General features: G+C 42.8%; 1 protein-coding gene and 2 long non-coding RNA genes across 3 annotated transcripts in view; 1 reads left to right on the forward strand and 2 right to left on the reverse strand.

Moving 5' to 3' along the window:
• The first annotated feature begins 6 nt into the window (after positions 1 to 6).
• Positions 7 to 1,366, forward strand: LOC135323277 (uncharacterized). The gene is made up of 2 exons (XR_010384683.1): positions 7 to 377; positions 892 to 1,366. It is a non-coding gene; the product is annotated as an uncharacterized LOC135323277 (long non-coding RNA).
• Positions 1,367 to 10,814: 9,448 nt separating this feature from the next.
• Positions 10,815 to 14,725, reverse strand: LOC105097724 (endoplasmic reticulum protein SC65). Its single transcript, XM_064494797.1, is given in 6 exon segments — positions 10,815 to 11,968; positions 13,537 to 13,668; positions 13,671 to 13,821; positions 13,945 to 14,036; positions 14,069 to 14,484; positions 14,709 to 14,725. Coding segments are annotated over 6 exon segments (828 nt in total). The 3' UTR covers positions 10,815 to 11,948.
• A 4,280-nt stretch (positions 14,726 to 19,005) lies between these two features.
• Positions 19,006 to 19,965, reverse strand: part of LOC105097722 (leucine-rich repeat-containing protein 37A) — a 63,146-nt gene continuing 62,186 nt past the window's right edge. The window contains exon 21 of the long non-coding RNA XR_010384684.1: positions 19,006 to 19,929. This is a non-coding gene — a long non-coding RNA (leucine-rich repeat-containing protein 37A). The remainder of the gene's footprint in view (positions 19,930 to 19,965) is intronic.

The following is a 19,965-nucleotide window of genomic DNA, read 5'->3' on the forward strand; positions in this document are numbered from 1 at the left end:
GCGGGCCCGAAACGCCGCGACCCGCAGGCCGCTGGCTGAGCCTGGGCCTGCTGATCCGGGGCCCGGAGAGACGCTCGCCGCCTCTGCCCCGTCCTTGGGTCCCGGCGTTGGCCTCCTGCGCTGGGTCAGCTTCCCGGGCGGTGCCTTCCCGGCCTCAGTCCGTGCCCCAGCCCCTGCGTATGCCCACCTCCTCCTGGACGGCAAGCCCGCGGATCCAGGGTGCGGAGAGGTCTGCGGCCCGACCTCTCTGGCTCGCCGCCTGGTGTCGCGTCAGGTGGGGGAACTCAGCCCCATGCGGAGCGGATCAACTCTCTCGGCCCTCGGGCGCACAGAAAATGCTAGAACTTTCAGAAACGAGTTGAGTTGCGAGAAATTGTGTAAGTGCCACAGTCCCTGCTTAAAAACCCTGCAGGCCGCACCTGCCGGGCAAAGCCTAACTCCTTTAACTGGCATCTGAGGCCCTTCTCAAAGCCTTGTTTCCTCTCCTTCCCTCTTATCCTAAACATCTTCTGCTAGAGCCTTGGTTCTCGGACTCCAGGATACATCAGAATCGCCTGGAGGACTTGGTAAAACAGATTGCTGGTCCCCACTCTCAGAGTTTCTGCTTTGATAGATGGGGAGTGGGGGGTGGGGGGCTGAGAATTAGAATTTGCAATAAGTCCCAGATGATGTTGATGTTGCTAGTCTGGGGGCACACTTGGAGAACTAGACCTTTGCGCATGCTGTCTATTCCCTCCGCCCAGCCCTAGCAACTCCTCCCCTACTTCACTCCCCCTCCCCATCAGTGGCCTCCTCCCTCAATGCTTACGCAGCACTGGACAGTCCAGAACTGATCACATATCTAATTGTGATTCCTCTGGCATCGTGCCTTCTTCACCTTTGAATACTTAGCCGGGCAACGGACACCCAGCAATGCTCAATAAATGTGGAAATAAAGAGCAGGTGAAGCCCAACTTCCTGTTGCACCAGCTGACCCCAACATTTTTGGAAAGCCTGGCGTGTTCAAGCACCGCATAGACAAGATCTGAACCCCTGCTGCCCTCCCCCGAACCTGGCAGGACCACTGAGAGACAGAAGGGGAGAAGAGGAAGAGCCGTGCGCAGGACAGCCAGGTGCACGCCCAACCGTGAAGAAGGAACCAATAAAAAGAGCAAAGCCAAGATTTAAGATTTATAATGAAGATTTTAAGAACCATACACAAGAGATATGGAAAAAGAAATGGTTGGGGGGGGGGGAATTTGAAAGCAATGATAAAAGGGTTTGGAAATTGCTAGGAGATGAGCTTAGGTGAAGGAATTCTAAACTGTGTTGAGTACAGGAGATGCAGTTATTTGATGGCACTTAAATAAAACCTCCTTTAATCATCTCCTGCCCCTTTGGTATTTGTAGTCATTCCATTCTTCAGCATTAGTTAAGTGGGAGAATTGTAAACAATGTTTCAGATGACAGTTTGGCTACTTAAGAGAACCTACATTTCAAGATTTTGGAAAACCTTAGTTGGCCTGCCAGCAATTGATATGTTAATGAAATATCGATCTTGTGTGCTCATTAAATTAGGCCCCCAGGGACTGCCTACCTGCCAATACTCCTCCCTCCCCCGCACCTAACAATGCAAATAGCTTTATTTTCCACTGATTTTAATAATAACATACAGTCATAATATATACTCATATATATACTTAATAATAACATACTCATATAACCTTTAAAATGGAAAAAATAAGGAAAAAAGTAAAAGTTACTTGTAATCCCATTCCTGATATAATCATCATTAATATTTTGGTGATGATCCTTTCCCCATCTCCATGTGTAAGGATGGCCTTACACTACACACATGGCTTTTAAATATAGAAACTTGCTTTTAAGTATTTCTCTCCCATTTCCCTCCAGGTTAACAGCTTGGCATCCTTCCTTCCTACCTTCCTTCCTTCCAGCTCTGTAACAATTCCCACACACACATACAGATGCAGGTTTTTTTGGGTGGGGTGGGGTGTGGGGTGTCACATTTTTAAAAGCTAAATCATTTCACATACACTTTGCATCTTGATTTTCTACCTTAAGGGTAAATACATAATAGAAGTTCCTCCAAGACAGATGGGACATGTCTCACCCATTCTTTTCTAATGGCTGCGTAATACGCCACTCCTTTCTTGAATGGGCATTCATTTGGTTTTCAGTTTTTGCAACTACCACAAGGCTATGATAAACATGGTTCTACACCTATGCACTGATGCATTCATTTCTATGGTAGAGCTTCCCAGGAATCGGATTACTAGGGAATTTTAAATTTTAATAGCTATTTCCAAATTGCTGTTAGAATTCATTTTTCCAATAGCAATGTATGAGAGGATGGTTTTCCCACATCCCTTCCAGCAGCAGGTATGATTGCTGTTTAATTTTTGCTAATCTAACAGCAGATAAGTGAACACCTTGGTTTTTAATTTGTGATTTTCTGCAGAGGAGTGTCTCTTAATTGGTTTCTGGATTTTCTTTTCCCAGAATTGCCTCTTCACAATCTTCATGAGTTTGTCTATTGCTATTGCATTATTTGTCTTTTTCTTCACAATTTTAGGAGTTTTTAAAATTGAAAGTTTCTTTCCACTTATCACTGCACTTTGACATTTTAAGATCTTTTTACACTTTAAAATTTTTTTGTGTGTAATCAGTTTCACGTTCCTCTTGTTTTATGGCTTCTCATTTTCTGTTCTGGTTAAGTAGATCTCCCTGATCCTTGATGAGCTATATAGTCTCATACATTTTCTCCTATAGTATTTATTTTACATTTTACATTTAAGTCTTTAATCCACCTGAATTTGTGTCTGTGTGGTGTGAGGTGGGGGTGTGCAGTCTCTATTTTGCACTTACGCCCTGTCACTCTACCACTATTGATTTAGACTTTACTGTTTTTTAAAACAAATTAAGGGGAGGCTATAGCTCAAGTGGTAGAGCACATGCCTAGCATGCACAAGGTCCTGGGTTTAATCCCCAGTACCTCCTCTAGAAATAAGTAAATAAACCTAATTATCTCCCTCCCTAAAAAAATAACTAAATTAAATAAATAAATAAAACAAATTAGTTATTGAGGTGTAGCAATAACATACCTCGACTGATTTAGACTGACTATATAAGATGCAAGGTTCATTGATCCCCCCGGTCTCCTCTTCCCTCAGTTTCCCCTGTAACTTCCATTGTGCTTTTTTTTTTTTTTTTTGCTTTCATTATAGAAAGTCTTGAAAATACAAAATGGCTCCTCAGAAAAGTAGAGTGGGAAAGCATTTTTTTAGTTTTAAGTGGGATATATCCTTTCTCATGTGACAGCATTATCCTTAGAGCCTTAATTTTAGAAGAAACATTATGAGACATGGATGGTGAATGTTTTCAAATGTGTTTCAGCAGCCAGAGTTCAGACTTGGCTCAGGATCAGAGGACATGGAGGCCACTGCAGTATAGTCCCCAGGCTGTGCTTCCCAGGCATCTCCCCAGGCCCTATCTTCTTGCCTTTATCTAATTTCTGCTTCTCTGTCCACTTCCTGGCTCTCTGTCTGCTGGCCCTGGTCCTGGCTTTACCCCTAGATGCTACCTCTGGGACACCCTTTTCCAGCCCACGCTCAACCCACCTCTGGATCCCTGGGCTTCTGCTTATCAGGTATTAAGTTACAACATCTTTTGAAATGATTGTATGGGCTTTTCTAATGTGAGGTGATGGATTATTTTAAAAATAATTTCCACATATTAAAATATTTTTGCATCTGTTACAGTAAATGTAACTTGGTATTAGATTTTTTTTTTTTTTTTTTTTTTTTTTTTACAAAATTGCAGTACAGGTTGAATTTGACTTGCTAGTATTTTATTTAGGATTTTTATAACAGAGATTGACCTATGCAGAGGCTGCAAACTGGTGACTCATGGGACTTGTTTATGTGACCAGCAGAGGACTCTGAAGCATTTGATTTTAAATTCCTGAGTAAGGGGCACACACTCTGCAGTTCCTGTAGCTCCCTGCCAGCTTATCCCTGTCATTTCATACACCAGTCAACTTCACCCAGTTATGTTACTTTCTGGCTCTTACAGACACTTGAGTTTATAGTACCTGGTCTATGGTTTTCTTTGCTCTTTTTTTATTTTCTTATTTTTTTTTTTAGTAGACTTCAGAATCATAATTTACAACACAAATTGAGGAGCATTCTTTCTTTATTCTGTGTATTGAAATAATTTATACAACAATGGGAATTGATGTATAATAACAATAATAGACACTGCTGTCCCTTGAACATTAGAAAAACTTTGCCAACAAAAGCACATAACCCAGGAGTCCTTTAGGGAGCTAATTCTTCAGTAACTTCTATTTTTTTTTTCCTCCTGGTTATTGATGTATTCAGAATTTTGTGCTCTTTTTTGGGTCAATATTGAAATTTATTAATCTTTTTCTGGAGAAGAATTTAAATGCTCCATTACATCTCTCTTATTTTTCTTTCTCTGTTATTTTGTATATATTGTATGTCAACAGTATCAATTATTCCAAAATGAAACGGTCATAGTGCTTTCATTTTTCTATTTAGCCAGCTGAGAGCCCATATGTAGTATTAGCTTTCTCTTTGGTCCTCTGAGTTGTTTAAAAGCCGTGTGGGGGGAGCATGCTGTTTGTTCACAAAAGGGGTGTCAATGAGACTCCCACCTCCAAGCATGGAAGTCGGAAAGCACTTTGAGTGGAACGTTCTGCTCCTGCAAATCATCTTACTGTCACATGGAGTCACTGTAGGAAGCTGCCTAGATGGGCTTTTCCTGGTCTGTTGCACACCCCTGCCTGGCTCACTAAGCCCAGACAAAATGCGCATTACTTGAACTCCCAGGGTTGCAGTCTCTGTGCTCAGCTCTTTCACCCCCAAACTCTACCAACTAGTACATTTCCATTGTGAGAAGTAGAAATTCCATCTCCAAGGGACTTCAAAGTTCATGCTTTGACATACTCTCTATATTCCAAACAATTAACAATGAGAGAAAAGAAATTTAAAGACATTAATAGGACATAAACAGGCTGGAAGACAGGATAAATATATCAGCAGACAAGAAAGAAAAGTAACTGGGAGGCAAAGTGGTAAGGCCAAAGCCAAAGGCTTTGGGGTAATGGGAGCTAAAATGTTGCACAAGGAATAGAGGATAAAATCAGACTCTCTTGGTTGAAGCCAGAGACTAGAGTGAGGCCCTTTCTTGGTTGAAGACAGAGACTAGAGTGAAGCCAGAGACAAGAGTGAGGCTGACAAAAAGGACAACTGACCAGCTCTCAGGAACTATGGCCAAAACTGTAGGCCTAAGGAGGTGGCAGAACAAAGACAGCCTCACAACCAAGAATTAGGTCAAACCATCTTCCAACTCTATGACTGAGTCTGCAATACCCCCAAATCAATGAAGAGCACAAGTTCACAGCTGCCATCAAAAGACCAGCTCTGGACTAGTCTTGTGGATGCAACCACAAAACTAAATCCACCAGACAAGAAAGAAGAAAGAGAAAAACAGAGCGCAAAGCAAAAGCAAAAATTCCCAGCCATAATGAGACTGTAAGCCAAAATTCCAAAGGACATGAGCACATGAAGAGATCAAATGCCAAAAAAGATGACCAACTCAACAAATGAAATATGAACTCACAGATGAAGAAACTGATTTTTTTGGACTAATCTAGCAAAGTCCTGAAAATAAGGATGCTCAAAGAGATAAATATTTCATGATAAACAAGAATCATGAAACAATGCCGATGAAAATGAAATGAATATATAGGTATGAAATTAAAGCAATTATAAATTTCAGTAAAAAAAATACAGTCATGAAATTTGAAAATGTCTCAAAAGATGGGATGAATTTTAGACTGGATATAGTTGAAGATAAAATCAGTGAATTGGAAGACAGTTCTGAAGAATCTACACAGAATGCAGCAAGGGGAAAGAGATTAAAGATAAAAGAGATTAAAAATAAAAAAGAACAGTTCAAAGAGCAGAGCAAGAGAACAGCTTGAGAGACTCCAAAATATGTCTGATAGGATTTTCAGAAGAAAAGAATAAAGAAAATGTCAGGGAAATAATATTGAAGATATGATAGCTGAGATTATTCCAGAATTGTAGAAAAAAATTAATAATACAATAGGATTTTTATTTTTACCCAATCTGATAATCTGTGTCTCTCAAAGTGTGTTTAAACAGTTCACATTTATTGCTATTAACTATTTAGTTGGACTTTCTTTTACTATTATGCTGTATTTTCTGCTCACCATCCTTATTCTTCACTTTTTTTTCCTTCTCCTTTTCTACCTTCTATTGAATTGATAAAATCTTCTATTTCCCATTTCTCTCCCAGTAATATCAGGTTTGGTACAGCTTTTGTCAACTTATTTGATGCCTTCTGCTTTTTTTATACCTTCTTGTGTTTTAATCACCTTTTCACCCCATTGGTGAGGGAAGGATTACCGCCCTAGAATTATGGGGATGGCTGAACACATGACACTCAATTCTGGGAAGTTTATTAGTCACATAAACTCACTGTCCAGGGGAAGAAGTCATAGCATACTGTGCAGGGCCATATGGGGTTGCACTCAGGAGGAGAGTGAACCACCAGGGACTGTAGGAGGCAGGGATTACAGTATCAAAAGAGTGAGATGAACCCTGGTCTTCATGGGAGGATGTTATTGGCTTATTGTAATAATTGTGCAGGCTAGCAGGGAATTGAAACCCACTTCTCTGGAGTAAGCAGGACCTGCTGCTGGTCCCCTTGATGGGGAGGGTTGTTTGGCTGGGGGGCTTTACTGGAGGGAGCAGCGTGGGGAGGGGAAGTTATAGCTAGGCCATTCAAGGCCCTCCCAGTTTCACCACGTGTCAAGGCAGCACTTAATACTGGGCCTTAGCTTTAGGCCTAACACACACTTTGCTGTTAATTTTCTTTTTAGTGCTGTGTAGACTGCTTACTATAATCCTGAATAATTTAGAAAGCAAGAGTTAGAGTTCTTGTACAGGAACCATACCACAATAAAGATATTCTAAAAAAAAAAAAGAATTAGAATTCTTTATTAATTCTACTTGGTTTGCCTTAAAGATTTTCAGAGGTTTTTGATATGGCATTCAAAGATCATATAGAAATAGAGTCCATATAGAAGTGTACTCTTTGCTCCCTGTTGTGAAAAATAAGTTGTCCCCAATTCATTCCCACTTTTTCTTCATTTTATCTGAGATCATAAACTTCATTATTTTTATTTATAATAGCTAACATCTTTGAAGGAAAAATACTTTTTTGACTCTTCAACGTGAAACTTAAAAAAACAATTATTTAGAGTAATGCACATATAGTAACTTTAAGTTGTGTAACTAAAGTTGCCCTTTGCCAAGAGGATAATTTTAAAAACTGGATTAAATTTTTCAAAGTAAGGCATATTTACTGCAACAAGTCAGTTCAAAAGTGTTTCAGAACAGGCAATGATCTCCCTTTCTTTCCCCACTACTCCGACGCTTTAGCATTAACCAGCCTTGCCGATTTGCTTTGTTCCTTCCACATTTTTCTCTCTGCTCACATAAATACATGCAGATGCAAACCCTTTGATAGGCTCCCCCTCTATGTTTTACAGAAATGGGATCACACAGAAATTATTCAATTGCTTGCGTTTTAAAATAACCATTTTATCATAGACACTCCTCTAGGTTTGTTTTATCATGGACAGTCTTACAGGTTAATACATATATAGCTTATTCTTTAGAAATAGCTACATGATGGTTATTACTTTCATATAGATGCACCACAATTTATTAAACCATGAACTTGTTATTGGGCAGGTAGGTCATCGCTAGTTATTTTGCCACCATACATATTGCTGCAAGAAGAACTGTAGTTCATATATCTTTATATACTGGTGTCTTTGTTTGTATGTGATAGGTTTCCAAGATTGAGATGAGTATGTACATACTAATTTTTTAAAGATATTGCCAAACAATGAAATTATTCTGTATGATACTATAGTGGTGGCTACATGTCATTATGCATTTGTCAAAGCCCATAGAACGTACAACATCAAGAGTGAACCCTAATGTAAACTATGGACTTTGGTTGATAATAATGTGCCCATGTTGGTTCATCGATTGTACCAAATACGCCACACTGATGAGGGATGTTGAGGGTAGGGGAGTATATATGTGTAGGTGGGAAAGGCTATGTGTGAACACTCTGTATTTTCTGCTCAATTCTGTTGTGAACCTGAAACTGCTCTAAAAGAATAAAGTCTATTAAATATATATATATAATATATATTTATATATATAAGCAAATAAAGATATTGCCAAAGATTGCAAAAAAAGATGCTAGCAATTCATATTTTGGGGGGGAAATGTATGAAAGTCTTCCTTTCCCTAAACCTCTAAGCAGGTGATTCAAGCTGGATTCTTTTTTCTTATTCATGAGTTTTTGCATCTGATTTTTTTTCTAGTGTCCTAGAATATATTTTCAAGAAGAGTATGTGATTTATTCAAGAAGAGTATTCGAGGGGATTATGTTTTTTTAAAAACTTCCACATCCGAAAAGGCCTTTTTGTTGCCTTCATCATGAATGACAACATGGCTTTTCCTTTAGGTTTTTCTGGATCAGTATATTTCAAACTACAGGGCACAACCCCTCAATTTGAAACACTAAGAGTGCATTTTAAGAAACATAAAATGATATAGACAAGAATAGAAAATATTAAAGTGCATTGAATGTAGTAAAGATAGTTATTGCATCATGAATGTCTGAAGTTCTAAGTAAGAAGATTTAAATTTTGATATCCTTTATCCTGCTACAAATACTATATATAATATTTATATATGTTAACAAAGTAAAGTGTAGTTCTAACAAATTGAGGTTAAAAAATGGCCATTTACTTCCCTGGATGTTGTGAGAAGTCTGAGACCATTTTAATTTAGGCTCTTTGTTTTTATTTCCTAGTCTGTAAGATCCTTATTTATCACTCCTCTCCCTAATGTAAACTTATTTTTAAAATTATTTTTAATGCACATTTTAAAAAACAAACAATAGAACTGAGGATATAAAGAAAATAAAATCTCTCTCCCTCTTCAGTTTCCTGTTCCAAGGGTGTGTGTGTGTGTGTGTGTGTGTGTGTGTGTGTGTGTGTGTGTGTGTGTGTGTTCCAGAAATTTTCTTAACTTTTTTTCTTTGAGAATTCTACCATAGTTGTGTCTAAATGTGGTAATCTTTTTATTAACTTTGCTCAGGACTCAGAACATACTCTCATTTCCAACTGAGTTCTTTCTGTGTCCCAGAAAAGTTTCCTCCTCTCATGTCTTTGATTACTGTTTTTGCTTCATCTATTCTTTTCTCTCCGGAATTCCTCTTATTCCCAGGTTACATCCCCTGTGTCTGCCTGCCTGCCTCTTTCCTTTTCATCTCTTTACCATTTTACCCTTGACCATGTTAATTTTATTTTCTGCAGTGTCTTGCCTGCTATTTACAGCCTTCATCATGGGTTTGAACCCAGCTATTGTGGTTTCTGTCTCCCTGCTACACTTCCTGCTCTCAGATTTCTGCTTCTTTATCTTGATCTTTTCTAGTTTCTAGATCTTTTCCAAAGCACCTTGGAATCTTACTGAGAATTCGAATCAGATATTCTGATGTTTTTTAAAAATGTGTGTTGCAGTAAACCTTTTTTGTTTTCCCCCAGGAGGCAGCTTCCTCGAACCTTTGGGGGATGTTTATTTTGAGCTGCAGAATCTTCCCAGATTCTATGAGTTTTCTTTGCCTCATCCTCACAGAGGAAAGTCAGTCTACCCAGTGTGACTGTCAGGGTGGAACCTTGATTTCCCTGGTTCTATTTTTCCACGTGGGGTTGAGATTAAAGTTGCGGGTGGTGGGCCGTGCCTGCCACCCACTCTCAGAGGAATCTGATTGGCAAATCAGGTCCTCAGCGTGTTTTCTGGCTACTCTTTGCCTGGTAATAATTGGCTTGGCCCTGTAGGGGGCAGTGTATCAGGGGCTGACGGCAAGTTTTATTACTTTTAAGTTTTCAGGAAGACATAACCACTGCAAATAAGTTAATCAAAGGCTTTAGGGAATTCCAGGCAGGGTGCCTGCCTGCTTTTCTGCTTCATGGAGCCACCAGCTGCTCCTCAGGGCTCCTCTGTGACTGGGCCCAGGTGTGACCAGCCAAGCTCCCAGAGTGCACTGGGGGTGGGTGTGAGAGCTGCAGGTATGCACCCTCACCCCATCATCCCTGGGCCACCCTGGCCTCCAGCCCTACCTGATGTATGAAGGGGACTCCCTGGGTAGCTAGCATCCCCACTTTGTCCTGAACACGTGGCCCCTGCCCGATGGGGTACCAGGCTGCCTTCTTTCGAAGATGCCTTGTTTGGTCCCATAAGGTGCAGTCTGGCAGAGGGTCCTCGAGTTTCCCTGGTGTGGATGGCCAATATCGTCCCCTTTTCTGATGGCCATTTCCGGGGTGTTTTGTTCCCAGGAGGGAGGGAAGACAAGAATAATATCCAGAGAGTGCTGTGTATGCCTCCCTCCTGCGGGAATTCCCAGCTGGGTTTTGCTCACTTATTCACAATTTTTGTGTCCACTTGAATACTTGAAAACAGGGAAACTCATTTTTTTTCCTACTCTTGGGCTACATTCCAGGCTTTTGGGATCTCTTTTATCCCAGTTACCATGATATAATTTTCCAGTGATTAAAGGCACTGAAGGCAGAGACTTCTGCATAATAGTGTCGGATGGAAGAGACACGGGTCTGGGTAACTGGTGAACACTACTTGGGCCCTCCCCTCTGTGGGCAGAGGTGGGCACATGATCACCTGGGCCCTCCCCCTCCCCCGCCCGCCTCCTTCACATCCCTCAGCCTCCCCCTCCTTACTCCTCATTTGCTGGCAAGTGCTCCGTTCTTGGCCTACTCAGACTTTAAAGGCTTCCTCTCCCCCTTTCTGATTGTGAAAACACATAAAGAGTCACCTTCTGTGCTTTTAACATTTAAAAAACTATCACAGAGGGGCTAGCACAGCTAAAGCCATTCCCAGGTAATCAAGCCCCCCCCCCCCAGGTGTTTGCACCAGAGATGATGCAGAAGAAGAGCCAACAAGAAGGCCCAGGGCAGGGCTGTAAGCGGGTGTGTGGAGGCCAGGAGGCCTTGGGAAACCTTGATGACCAGACCTGAACACACTGCCTTTTAAAAAGTAGAAGCAGTTTTGTGGTGGACACTTGAATTCACCTTTGTGCCAAGGCTGATTGTTATTTCAGTCAAAACACCAGGAGAAGACGTGAGTTCTGTGACGACCAGCAAGCTCCCACTTGTCCTTTCTGGGGAGGACCCTGGAGTCACTGACCAGTCCATGCCCAGAGGTGAAGTAGGTGGTCTACTTCCAAATATTACTGAGGTGCACATTTGGGTAGAACTGGACCTCGGTCTACAGACTCACAGCTTCTCAGAATGGATTTTTGATGGTCTGTGTCTTGTATGTATGTGTGTGTGGTTCACATGCCCACAAATCAGAGCACCAAGCCCTTGCTGTCATGGGGCTGACAGTCTACTGAAGAGAGCTACATGATACACAAGCAGATAAATGAACAGGAGCGATTTAGACAGTGATAGGTGTTACAAGGATCATAAAACTGGCTGAGGTGACAGTGAGGGGCTGGGTGGCTCTTGTACAGGGTATGTTTGGGGAAGGCCTCCTGGAGCAACGTTAGGAAAGGCAGTACAGGTCAGAAGGAGTCAGCCAGGAAGTCAGTTATCCTCAAAGATCCTGAGGGTGAGTGTCCCAGGACGAGCAGAAGTCCTGCAGCAGGAGTGAGCTGACTGCATTCTTGGCACAGAGTGAAGGCTCCAAGGGCTGCAAGTTGATGAGCGAGGAGGGGAGACGAGGTAGGAGTGGTGGCCAAGGCCAGGCCATGTGCCCGAGGGCAGCTGCCCTGTCCGTGGCAACCAGTGGGAGTGGTCAAAGAGACGTCAGAGGCCCTGGATGATGGGTCCAGGGTCAGTGAGAGGCAGTAGAAAGTGTTTCTCTATCTTCTCCTTTTCTTCTCTCCCCTCAAACTTCCAGTAAAACCTTTAGCAGTTGGAACCTAGTCTCCTACTAGTGCGTAGAAGTCCTGGAAGGGTCTGGGACAGTGTCGGGGATGAGGAGGGTTAGCTTGAGGGAGGCTGGGGACAGGCTGTGACAGAGGGGCAGTGGGTGAATAGAGCAGAGCAGCAGGAGGGGCAGAAGGCTAGGTGAGGCGGCAAGGGGCACAGGACGGCAGAAGGAAACATGGCAATAGCCCCCGTGGATCCTCGGAGTGCTTGGGAAGGTTGGACTTCCTAGGGTTGAATGGGATGGAACTGGAGCCCCTGTGACTTGTGTGCATTTTGTGGGCCCAGGCTGCTGAGGCCAGGGTGTGCTGATAACACAGCTCTGATTGCAGCATCCTCATATAGCTGGGGGACCTGGCTGATTCTAGCTGAGCTGTGAAATTGGTGGACTAGGGACCCTGTGGGCTGCTTCTGTCTGAAATGATACACATGGGGGCATGGGCTTTTGTGCTGAAGGAGGGGGCAGGAGGATTTCTTGGACTCACTTTTTTTCATTCATGCTATAAAGTTTCTTGAGCATCTATTATGTGCTACGTACTGATCTGGACAATAGATACAATGGTGAATAAAATGGGCAAAACATACCTTCTCTCATGGAGCATGTGCCACTGTGCATGAGCACACATGCACACACACACACGCATAGTAGAAAATCCAGGAGAGAGAGGAGGAGAAGGGAAGGAATGAAGTGGCCATGTGTCCCGGCCCAGCTGGAGGAACTGGTGTGGAACCTTGGTAGAGACAGGTATAGGGATGGCAACTCAAGGAGGGGAGGAGAGGAGTGGCTGGCAGCAGTGAGGATGACAGAGATGACTTCCAATCCCAGCTCTGCCTTCTGATCACATAAGATAATGTGTGTAAAGTGACAGGTGATGCTGGGGAAGACTGCTGTGGGCTGGGCACCACACCCACAGCTCACCTGCCACCCCCAAGCCAGAGGGAGCCAGGGCATTCTGGGAAAATGGCAGGTGAGGTTTGGAAGTAGGACCGAAGCCCAGTGAGAGAACCTCAGGACAGTCCTTTCTGCCGTTGCTGAGGGACTCTGCCTTTCAGAATCCCCAGGGGTGATTTCTGGCCACAAACTCCTTTCTGCACACACCTGCTGGGCTGTTTCCCACCTCGGCACCTTGGCATCTGCATTGCCCTCTGCGTGGCAGGCCTGTGACCCCAACCTCCCCAGACCCTTTTGGGATATCACATCCTCTCTGCACCAATGCCCAGCACTTTGGATCCTCCCCACTGTAGCCCTCTGCGCCCAGTGGCAGGTGACCTGTTAGCGCCTAAAGGCTCTGACGGCTGGGATGACACGGTATTCTGGTCCGCCTCCCAAGCACTTAGTAGGGGCTCCATAAATGTGTATGGAATGAATATTTGCGTTAAGGGAACTTAGGAATTCTGGGAAGCAGGGCCTGTGGGTGAGAGGGGTGCCCACAGGAGTCTGGGTGAGGGCATACCTGCTCTGGCTAGGTAGAAGTCCTTGAAGTCCGCCTGCTCGTGGGCCTCCTCGCAGCCAGCCAGACACCGGGCAAAGATGGCCAGGTACTCGGCCAGGGCCCGCTCCCTGTCCTCCGTGCTGCTCCGGAAACCCCGCTGTTGTAGAGCTTCGCAGCCCGGAGGAAGACGGCCTCCTCGGACTGGGCCTCCAAGTTCGGGAGGAGCCCGTCAGTGGTGATCGCATGCTTCGGGTTCTTCTGGAGGAAGGTGTAGGCGGCGGCCACCGCCTTCTCCAGCCGGTTAGCCTGCGGGGTGGGGACAGAGCTGGTCAGCGAGGCCAGAGCCCGCAGCCCCGAGCGCTCGGGAGGACTCGGAAGTCAGGGTGCTGGGTGAGAGCCGCGCTCCTGCCGACCGGACGGGGTGCTCACCTTGAACTGTGCGTAGTGCAGGTACTGGTAGGGCAGGTGGCTCTGGAAGTCACGCAGCAGCTGGCGTGGCGGGTAGGGCACCTGGAAGGCGGGAGGAGAACGCTTACAGCGCCCAGGCAGGCAGCGCGCTCCAGGACATGGCTGAAGAGCCGCAGCTCCCGGGCCCGCCCACCCGCCGCCGCCGCCGCCGCCGCCGCCGCCGCCGCCGCCGCCGCCGCCCGGGGGCGCGGTGGCTGAGGGCTCGGAGCCGCTGCAATTGGCGGGGAAGGCCTGTCCCGCAGAAGCCGGTGCCTTCGAAGCGCCACCTCGAGGTAATGCACGCTCTTGCGGCAGCTCTCGCCCTCATCCTGATCCAGCGCGTACCCGTGGGCCACGGCCAGGGGCATCAGGTCCTCGGGCGGGAAGCCCTGGAAGCTGTACTCCTACTGCGCCCCGCCGCTGCCCAGCAGCAGCCACAGCAGCCACCACGCCGCCGGAGCCAGGCCCCCTCCGCTGCCCACTCCGCGCCCGCCGGCTCTCCCCGCCCAGCTGGCGTCCCCGCTGGGCGGGCCGACTCAGGGCCCGGCCCGCCCTTTGGGTCTTAGCGCCGGGCACTGGGGTTAGCAAGATGGGGTGGTGACTTGGGTCAGGATCCCAGAGGGGCTGAGAGCTGCGTCTCCTTTCCTTTCAGAAAGATCAGCGGTGTCCTGAGTCCCTGACCTGCTGCCCTTGGGGATGTTCCCCTTGGCAGATGGTGAGTGGGTGCGGAAAGTCTTGCCACTCACTTTTCCCTGAAAAACATAATTGTTTTGTTTGTTTTTTCTGTTTGTTATATTTGCATGAATCCAGTAAATGTTGCCTACTTCTGAGACTCAATACCAAAAGGGCACCAATAAAGGCTGGGAACTGGGGAGTTTATGCCTTGTCCAGAGGGACAAGATGCTACTCAGCCACAGAATGATGCTGGCCTTGTAAAATGAGTTTGGAAGTGTTCTCTCTCTTTTTTTGTGGGGGGGGTGGGGGGAGAAGGGAACAGTTTAAAAATGATTGATATTAATTCTTTAAATATTTGGTAGAATTCACTAATGAAGCCATCTGGCCCTGGTTTTTGTTGTTGGTGGTGATAGTGGTAATTTTTTTATTATTGATTCAATCTCCTTGTTTGTCATTGCTGTGTTCATACTTCCTGTTTTTTCTTAATTCAGTCGTGGTAAAAGTTGTATCTTTCAAGGAATTTGTCCATTTCTTCCAGGGTGTCCAATTGTTTGTGTATAATTTTTTATAATAGTTCTTTATGAACTTGTTTTTCTATGTCTGTGACATCGATAGTCTCCTCTGCTGTTTCTGATTTATTTATTTACACCTTTTCTCTCTTTCCTTAGTCTTTCCAAGTGTTGGTTAATTAATGTTTATCTTTTTAAAAAATGAATTCTGAGTTTCAATTTTTTCAATTTGTTTTCTATTCTCTATTTCACTTCTTTCTACTATATCTTAATTATTTCCTTCCTTCTGCTCATCGTGGACTTCATTGGTTCTTTTTCTAGTTCCTTGAGGTACATAATAAAGTTTTTTTAGGTCTTTCTTTCTTAATGTAGGTGGTTATCACTACGAAGTTCTTAGAACTGCTTTTGCTGTATTTCCTAAGTTTTGGTATGTTATGTTTTCATTTTACTTGTGATATTTTCCACTTTCCTTTTGATTTCTTCTTTGTCCCCATGGTTATTCAAGAATGTTAATTACCATGGATTTGTGGATAGTGTTCATTTTGTTACTGATTTCTAGTTTCATTTCATTGTACTTGGAAAAGATACTTGCAATGATTTCAGTTTCTTTACATTTGTTAAGGCCCAGTGACCTCGTGTGTACTCTGTCTTGGAGAATGCTCACTGCGCTGCAGAGGGGGGTGTGTTTGCTGCTGTTGGAGGGAATGTTCTGTGTGTGTCTGTTAGGCCCATCTGGTCTGTGGTGTTTTTCAAACCTGCTGTTTCCTTACTGACTTCCTGCCTGGGTGATCTATCCATTGTTGAAAGTGGGGTATTGAAGTTTCCTCCTATTATTATCTTGCTGTCTGTTTTTACCTTCAGACCTGTCAATATTATTTTATATACTTAGGTGCTCTGATCTTGGGTGCACATATATTTATAATTATATATATATGTTATTATGTATAAGAATAATAAATGTGAAATAATCTCATCATACTTCAACAAAGCGCTCAGCTTCCGGGGCTTTGGGGGACACTCAGAGAGAAGATTGCAAATCTCCTCACCCCTAGCTCCAGAGCCATGGCTTAGAGATTTTGCCTCGGTATAGAAGCAGCCCCTCCCCAGCCCCCAAAAATAGCTCTTAATCTCTTCTCCCAGGAACCAACTGTACTTGCAACATAACATGGCAGATCAAGCCAAAAGATGCTCTCAGGTACAACTGAGTTTGTTGAAAAAGGCAATTGAGAGGATATTCATGGATGTAAGACTGATACAGTTTAGACTGTAGGCCAGCTCATGTGCATTAGAAAACTGAGGAATAAGAGTGGGAAGGAGTTCTGCTGGGGACAGAACAAATATTAAACATTGACCTAAAACATTACTCCTTCAAAGGAGTCAAAATTTGATTGGATTAGTTTGTAGGACAATTTCTGCCCCATAGAATTGTTGAAAGTCATAGAGCAACCAGCTGCCAATTAGTGGAGTTGAACAGCTGAGTATTTTGAGGAAAGAGACGAAGAGCCCTAGCAATATTACTATCAGTTCACAGTGACTGTAGGCACACCCAAGATTAGGCTGCCCTAAGAGCAGCACCAGAGGCTTAACACTGTGGAGGTAAAACTGATTGCCATAAAATAATCCAGCCAACACTAAACAAATAAGTAAGTAAATAATAATAACAAGATCCAGAAGGGAGGTCCAGTACCCACAGTTGCTACAGTGTCTTGTCTAAAATGTCCCATTTCCAACAAATTTTTATGTTGTAGAAATGAATAGGAAAATATGACCCATACATCAGGATAAAAAGCAAGAGAAACCACCTGGAAGAGTGACCAGATGACAGGCTTAACAGAAAAAAACTTCAAAGTAATCATTAACATATATTCATAGAATTAAAGGAAAACATGATTATTAAAGAAGTGAAAGAAGGGGGCTGGGTGTAACTCAGTAGCAGTGTGCATGCCTAGCATGCATGAGGTCCTGGGTTCAATCCCCAGTACTTCCATTAAAAAAAAGAAAAACAGAAGAAGTAAAAGAAGTGGGGAGGGTATAGCTCAGTGGTAGAGTGTGTGCTTAGCATACACGAGGTCCTGGGTTTGATTCCCCAGTCCCTCTATTAAAAAATAGTAATAAATAAATGAATGAATTAATTAAAAAGTGAAAGAAGATATAATGACAGTGCCATATCAAATCAAGACTATCAATAGGAGGAAGGGAATTTTGAAATATAACCACGTGGAAATTGTGGAGTTGAAAAGTAAAATAGTTAAAATAAAAAATTCACTAGAAGACCTCAACAGTATGGTTAGAAGTGGCAGAAGAATTAGTAAACTTGTAGATAGATTGATACAAGGAAAAAAAAAAGAGAGAGAAAATGAATGATGAGACATGAAGAGAAATGTGGGACACCATGAAGCACACCAACACATGTACAGTGGGATTGTCAGAAACAGAGAGGTGGGGGGCAGAAAAATATTTGAAGAAATACTAATTAAAAACTCTTCAAATTTATTGGAAAATACTTACACATTTAGAATCTCAGCAAACTCCCAAGTAAGATAAACAGAGAGAGATCCACAAACTTACACCTTCATGGTAAAAATGCTGAAAGGCAAAGACAAGGAGAAAATCTTGAAAGCAGCAAGGAGCAAATGACTCTTACACAGAAACCATAGTAACATTAACAGCAGACTTCTTAGCAGAAACAGTGGAGGCCAGAAGGGAGCGGGACAACATATTCAAAATGTTAAAAAAAACAAAAACAAAAACAAAAAACCCCCCAAATCCATCAAACAAGAATCCTACGTCCAGTGAAGCTACTTTCCAAAATGAAGGCAGTATAAAATCTTTCCCAGATAAGCAACTAAGAGAATTTGTTCCTAGTAGTCCTGACTTAAAAAATAGTAACGGAGTTTCTTTGGACTGAAAGCAAATGTTCCAGATGGTAGTTCACTCAAAAACCCCCCCAAAAAACAGTGGTAAAGGTAATTATGTAAATATAAAATACAATTTAAGTACTTAGTTTCTCCTTTTTTTGTCTTAACTGATTTTCAAACCAAGTGTATGAAATATGTATATGATGAATTATTGAGCCTATAACACATCTAAGTGTTTGTCAGAGAGCATCAATGGAGTGAATGGGAGCAAAGTTGTGTTGTCTACGAAAATGTTTCAGATAGTGAAGTAAAAACCATAATATATTGTTGGATTTGTGAATTAATAGATTTCATATCTATAATAATAATGGCACAAAAAAGGGAGGAAAGAGAATAGGCCTACGTAGGAATCATGTTATTATGTATCACTGTGATTAAGCGAGTATAAATCTGAAGCCACTTCCAATATGTTAAGATGTGCATGGTAGACCCTAAAGCAAACACTAAAAAGTGTGATTTAATCTTCAAACAGTACAGTGGAACAGTTTTTGACAAAACTATGTGGCAGGGGTGTACTGGCACACCTTAAAATGTATAATTACGACAAGTATGAAAATTGTGTTCTTAAGTGGAAATTACATATACAAAATATAAATATGAAAGGGTAACACATAATTTAAAAGGTAGAACTAAAATTATTGGTGAATATTAGACAGTGAAAGATGCATGACATTGACAGCAGTGAATTAGGAGGGAACATGGGATGACACAAATCTGGATATTTAAGTAGGTAAATCACATTTAAGCACCCAGTAAGCATGGTATCAAAAGTAGACTGAAACCTTCCCTGCACATGAATCCCAGTAAGTAGGCGATCCTACCTTAAATCCCGCAATGTTCTCCAAAAGAACGATTTAAACACAGGATGCCTCCTAGTCTCAGAGTGCAAACTGTAGGCAATTTCTTTTTTTTTTTTTTTGACATTTTTTATTGATTTATAATCATTTTACAATGTTGTGTCAAATTCCAGTATAAGGCACAATTTTTCAGTTATACATGAACATATATATATTCATTGTCACATTTTTTTTCTCTGTGAGCTACCATAAGATCTTGTGTATATTTCCCTGTGCTATACAGTATAATCTTGTTTATCTGTTCTACAATTTTGAAATCCCGTCTATCCCTTCCCACCCTCCGCCCCCTTGGCAACCACAAGTTTGTATTCTATGTCTATGAATCTATTTCTTTTTTTGTATTTACGCTTTCTTTGTTTGTTTCTTTGTTTTTAGATTCCACATATGAGCAATCTCATATGGTATTTTTCTTTCTCTTTCTGGCTTACTTCACTTAGAATACTCCAGCCATAAAAACCGACAACGTAACGCCATTTGCAGCAACATGGATGCTCCTGGAGAATGTCATTCTAAGTGATGTAGGCGATTTCTTATCAGCAGTGCTTGAGAATGAATTCACATTATCTGCCACTTCTTTACCTTCAGTTTCAACAAGAACTACCACCACAATAGCTAACATTTATTGAAAATGTACTACAGTCTAGGAATTAACCTTTACACGCTCACATGCATATCTAATTTATCACAAACAAGGTGTTACATACATCATCCCATTCAAATTTCCCAGTGACACCATAAGGTAGGTTATACTCGCTTTGAAAGGTTAAGTAGTTTCCCAGGGCCACACAGCTTACAGGTGGCAAAACCAAGGTTTGAACTTGCTTCGGTCTAACTCCAGAGCTAATGCTGCCTGCCACTTTGCTGTATTATCTTTCCGCGACAGAAGGCAGTTCAGCTTACTGTAAGGCACATAGGGAGCAGGTGAGCTAGCAACAACTGATTTCCACTGGAGAAGACATTTTCTACAGGAATCACAATCTAACGTTATCGAAGTTTACAGCCAGATACCTAGAGGGAAACAGACAAGAATGAAAAATATCACCC

This window comes from Camelus dromedarius, chromosome 16 (genome assembly GCF_036321535.1).
Source record: "Camelus dromedarius isolate mCamDro1 chromosome 16, mCamDro1.pat, whole genome shotgun sequence".
NCBI lineage: Eukaryota > Metazoa > Chordata > Mammalia > Artiodactyla > Camelidae > Camelus > Camelus dromedarius.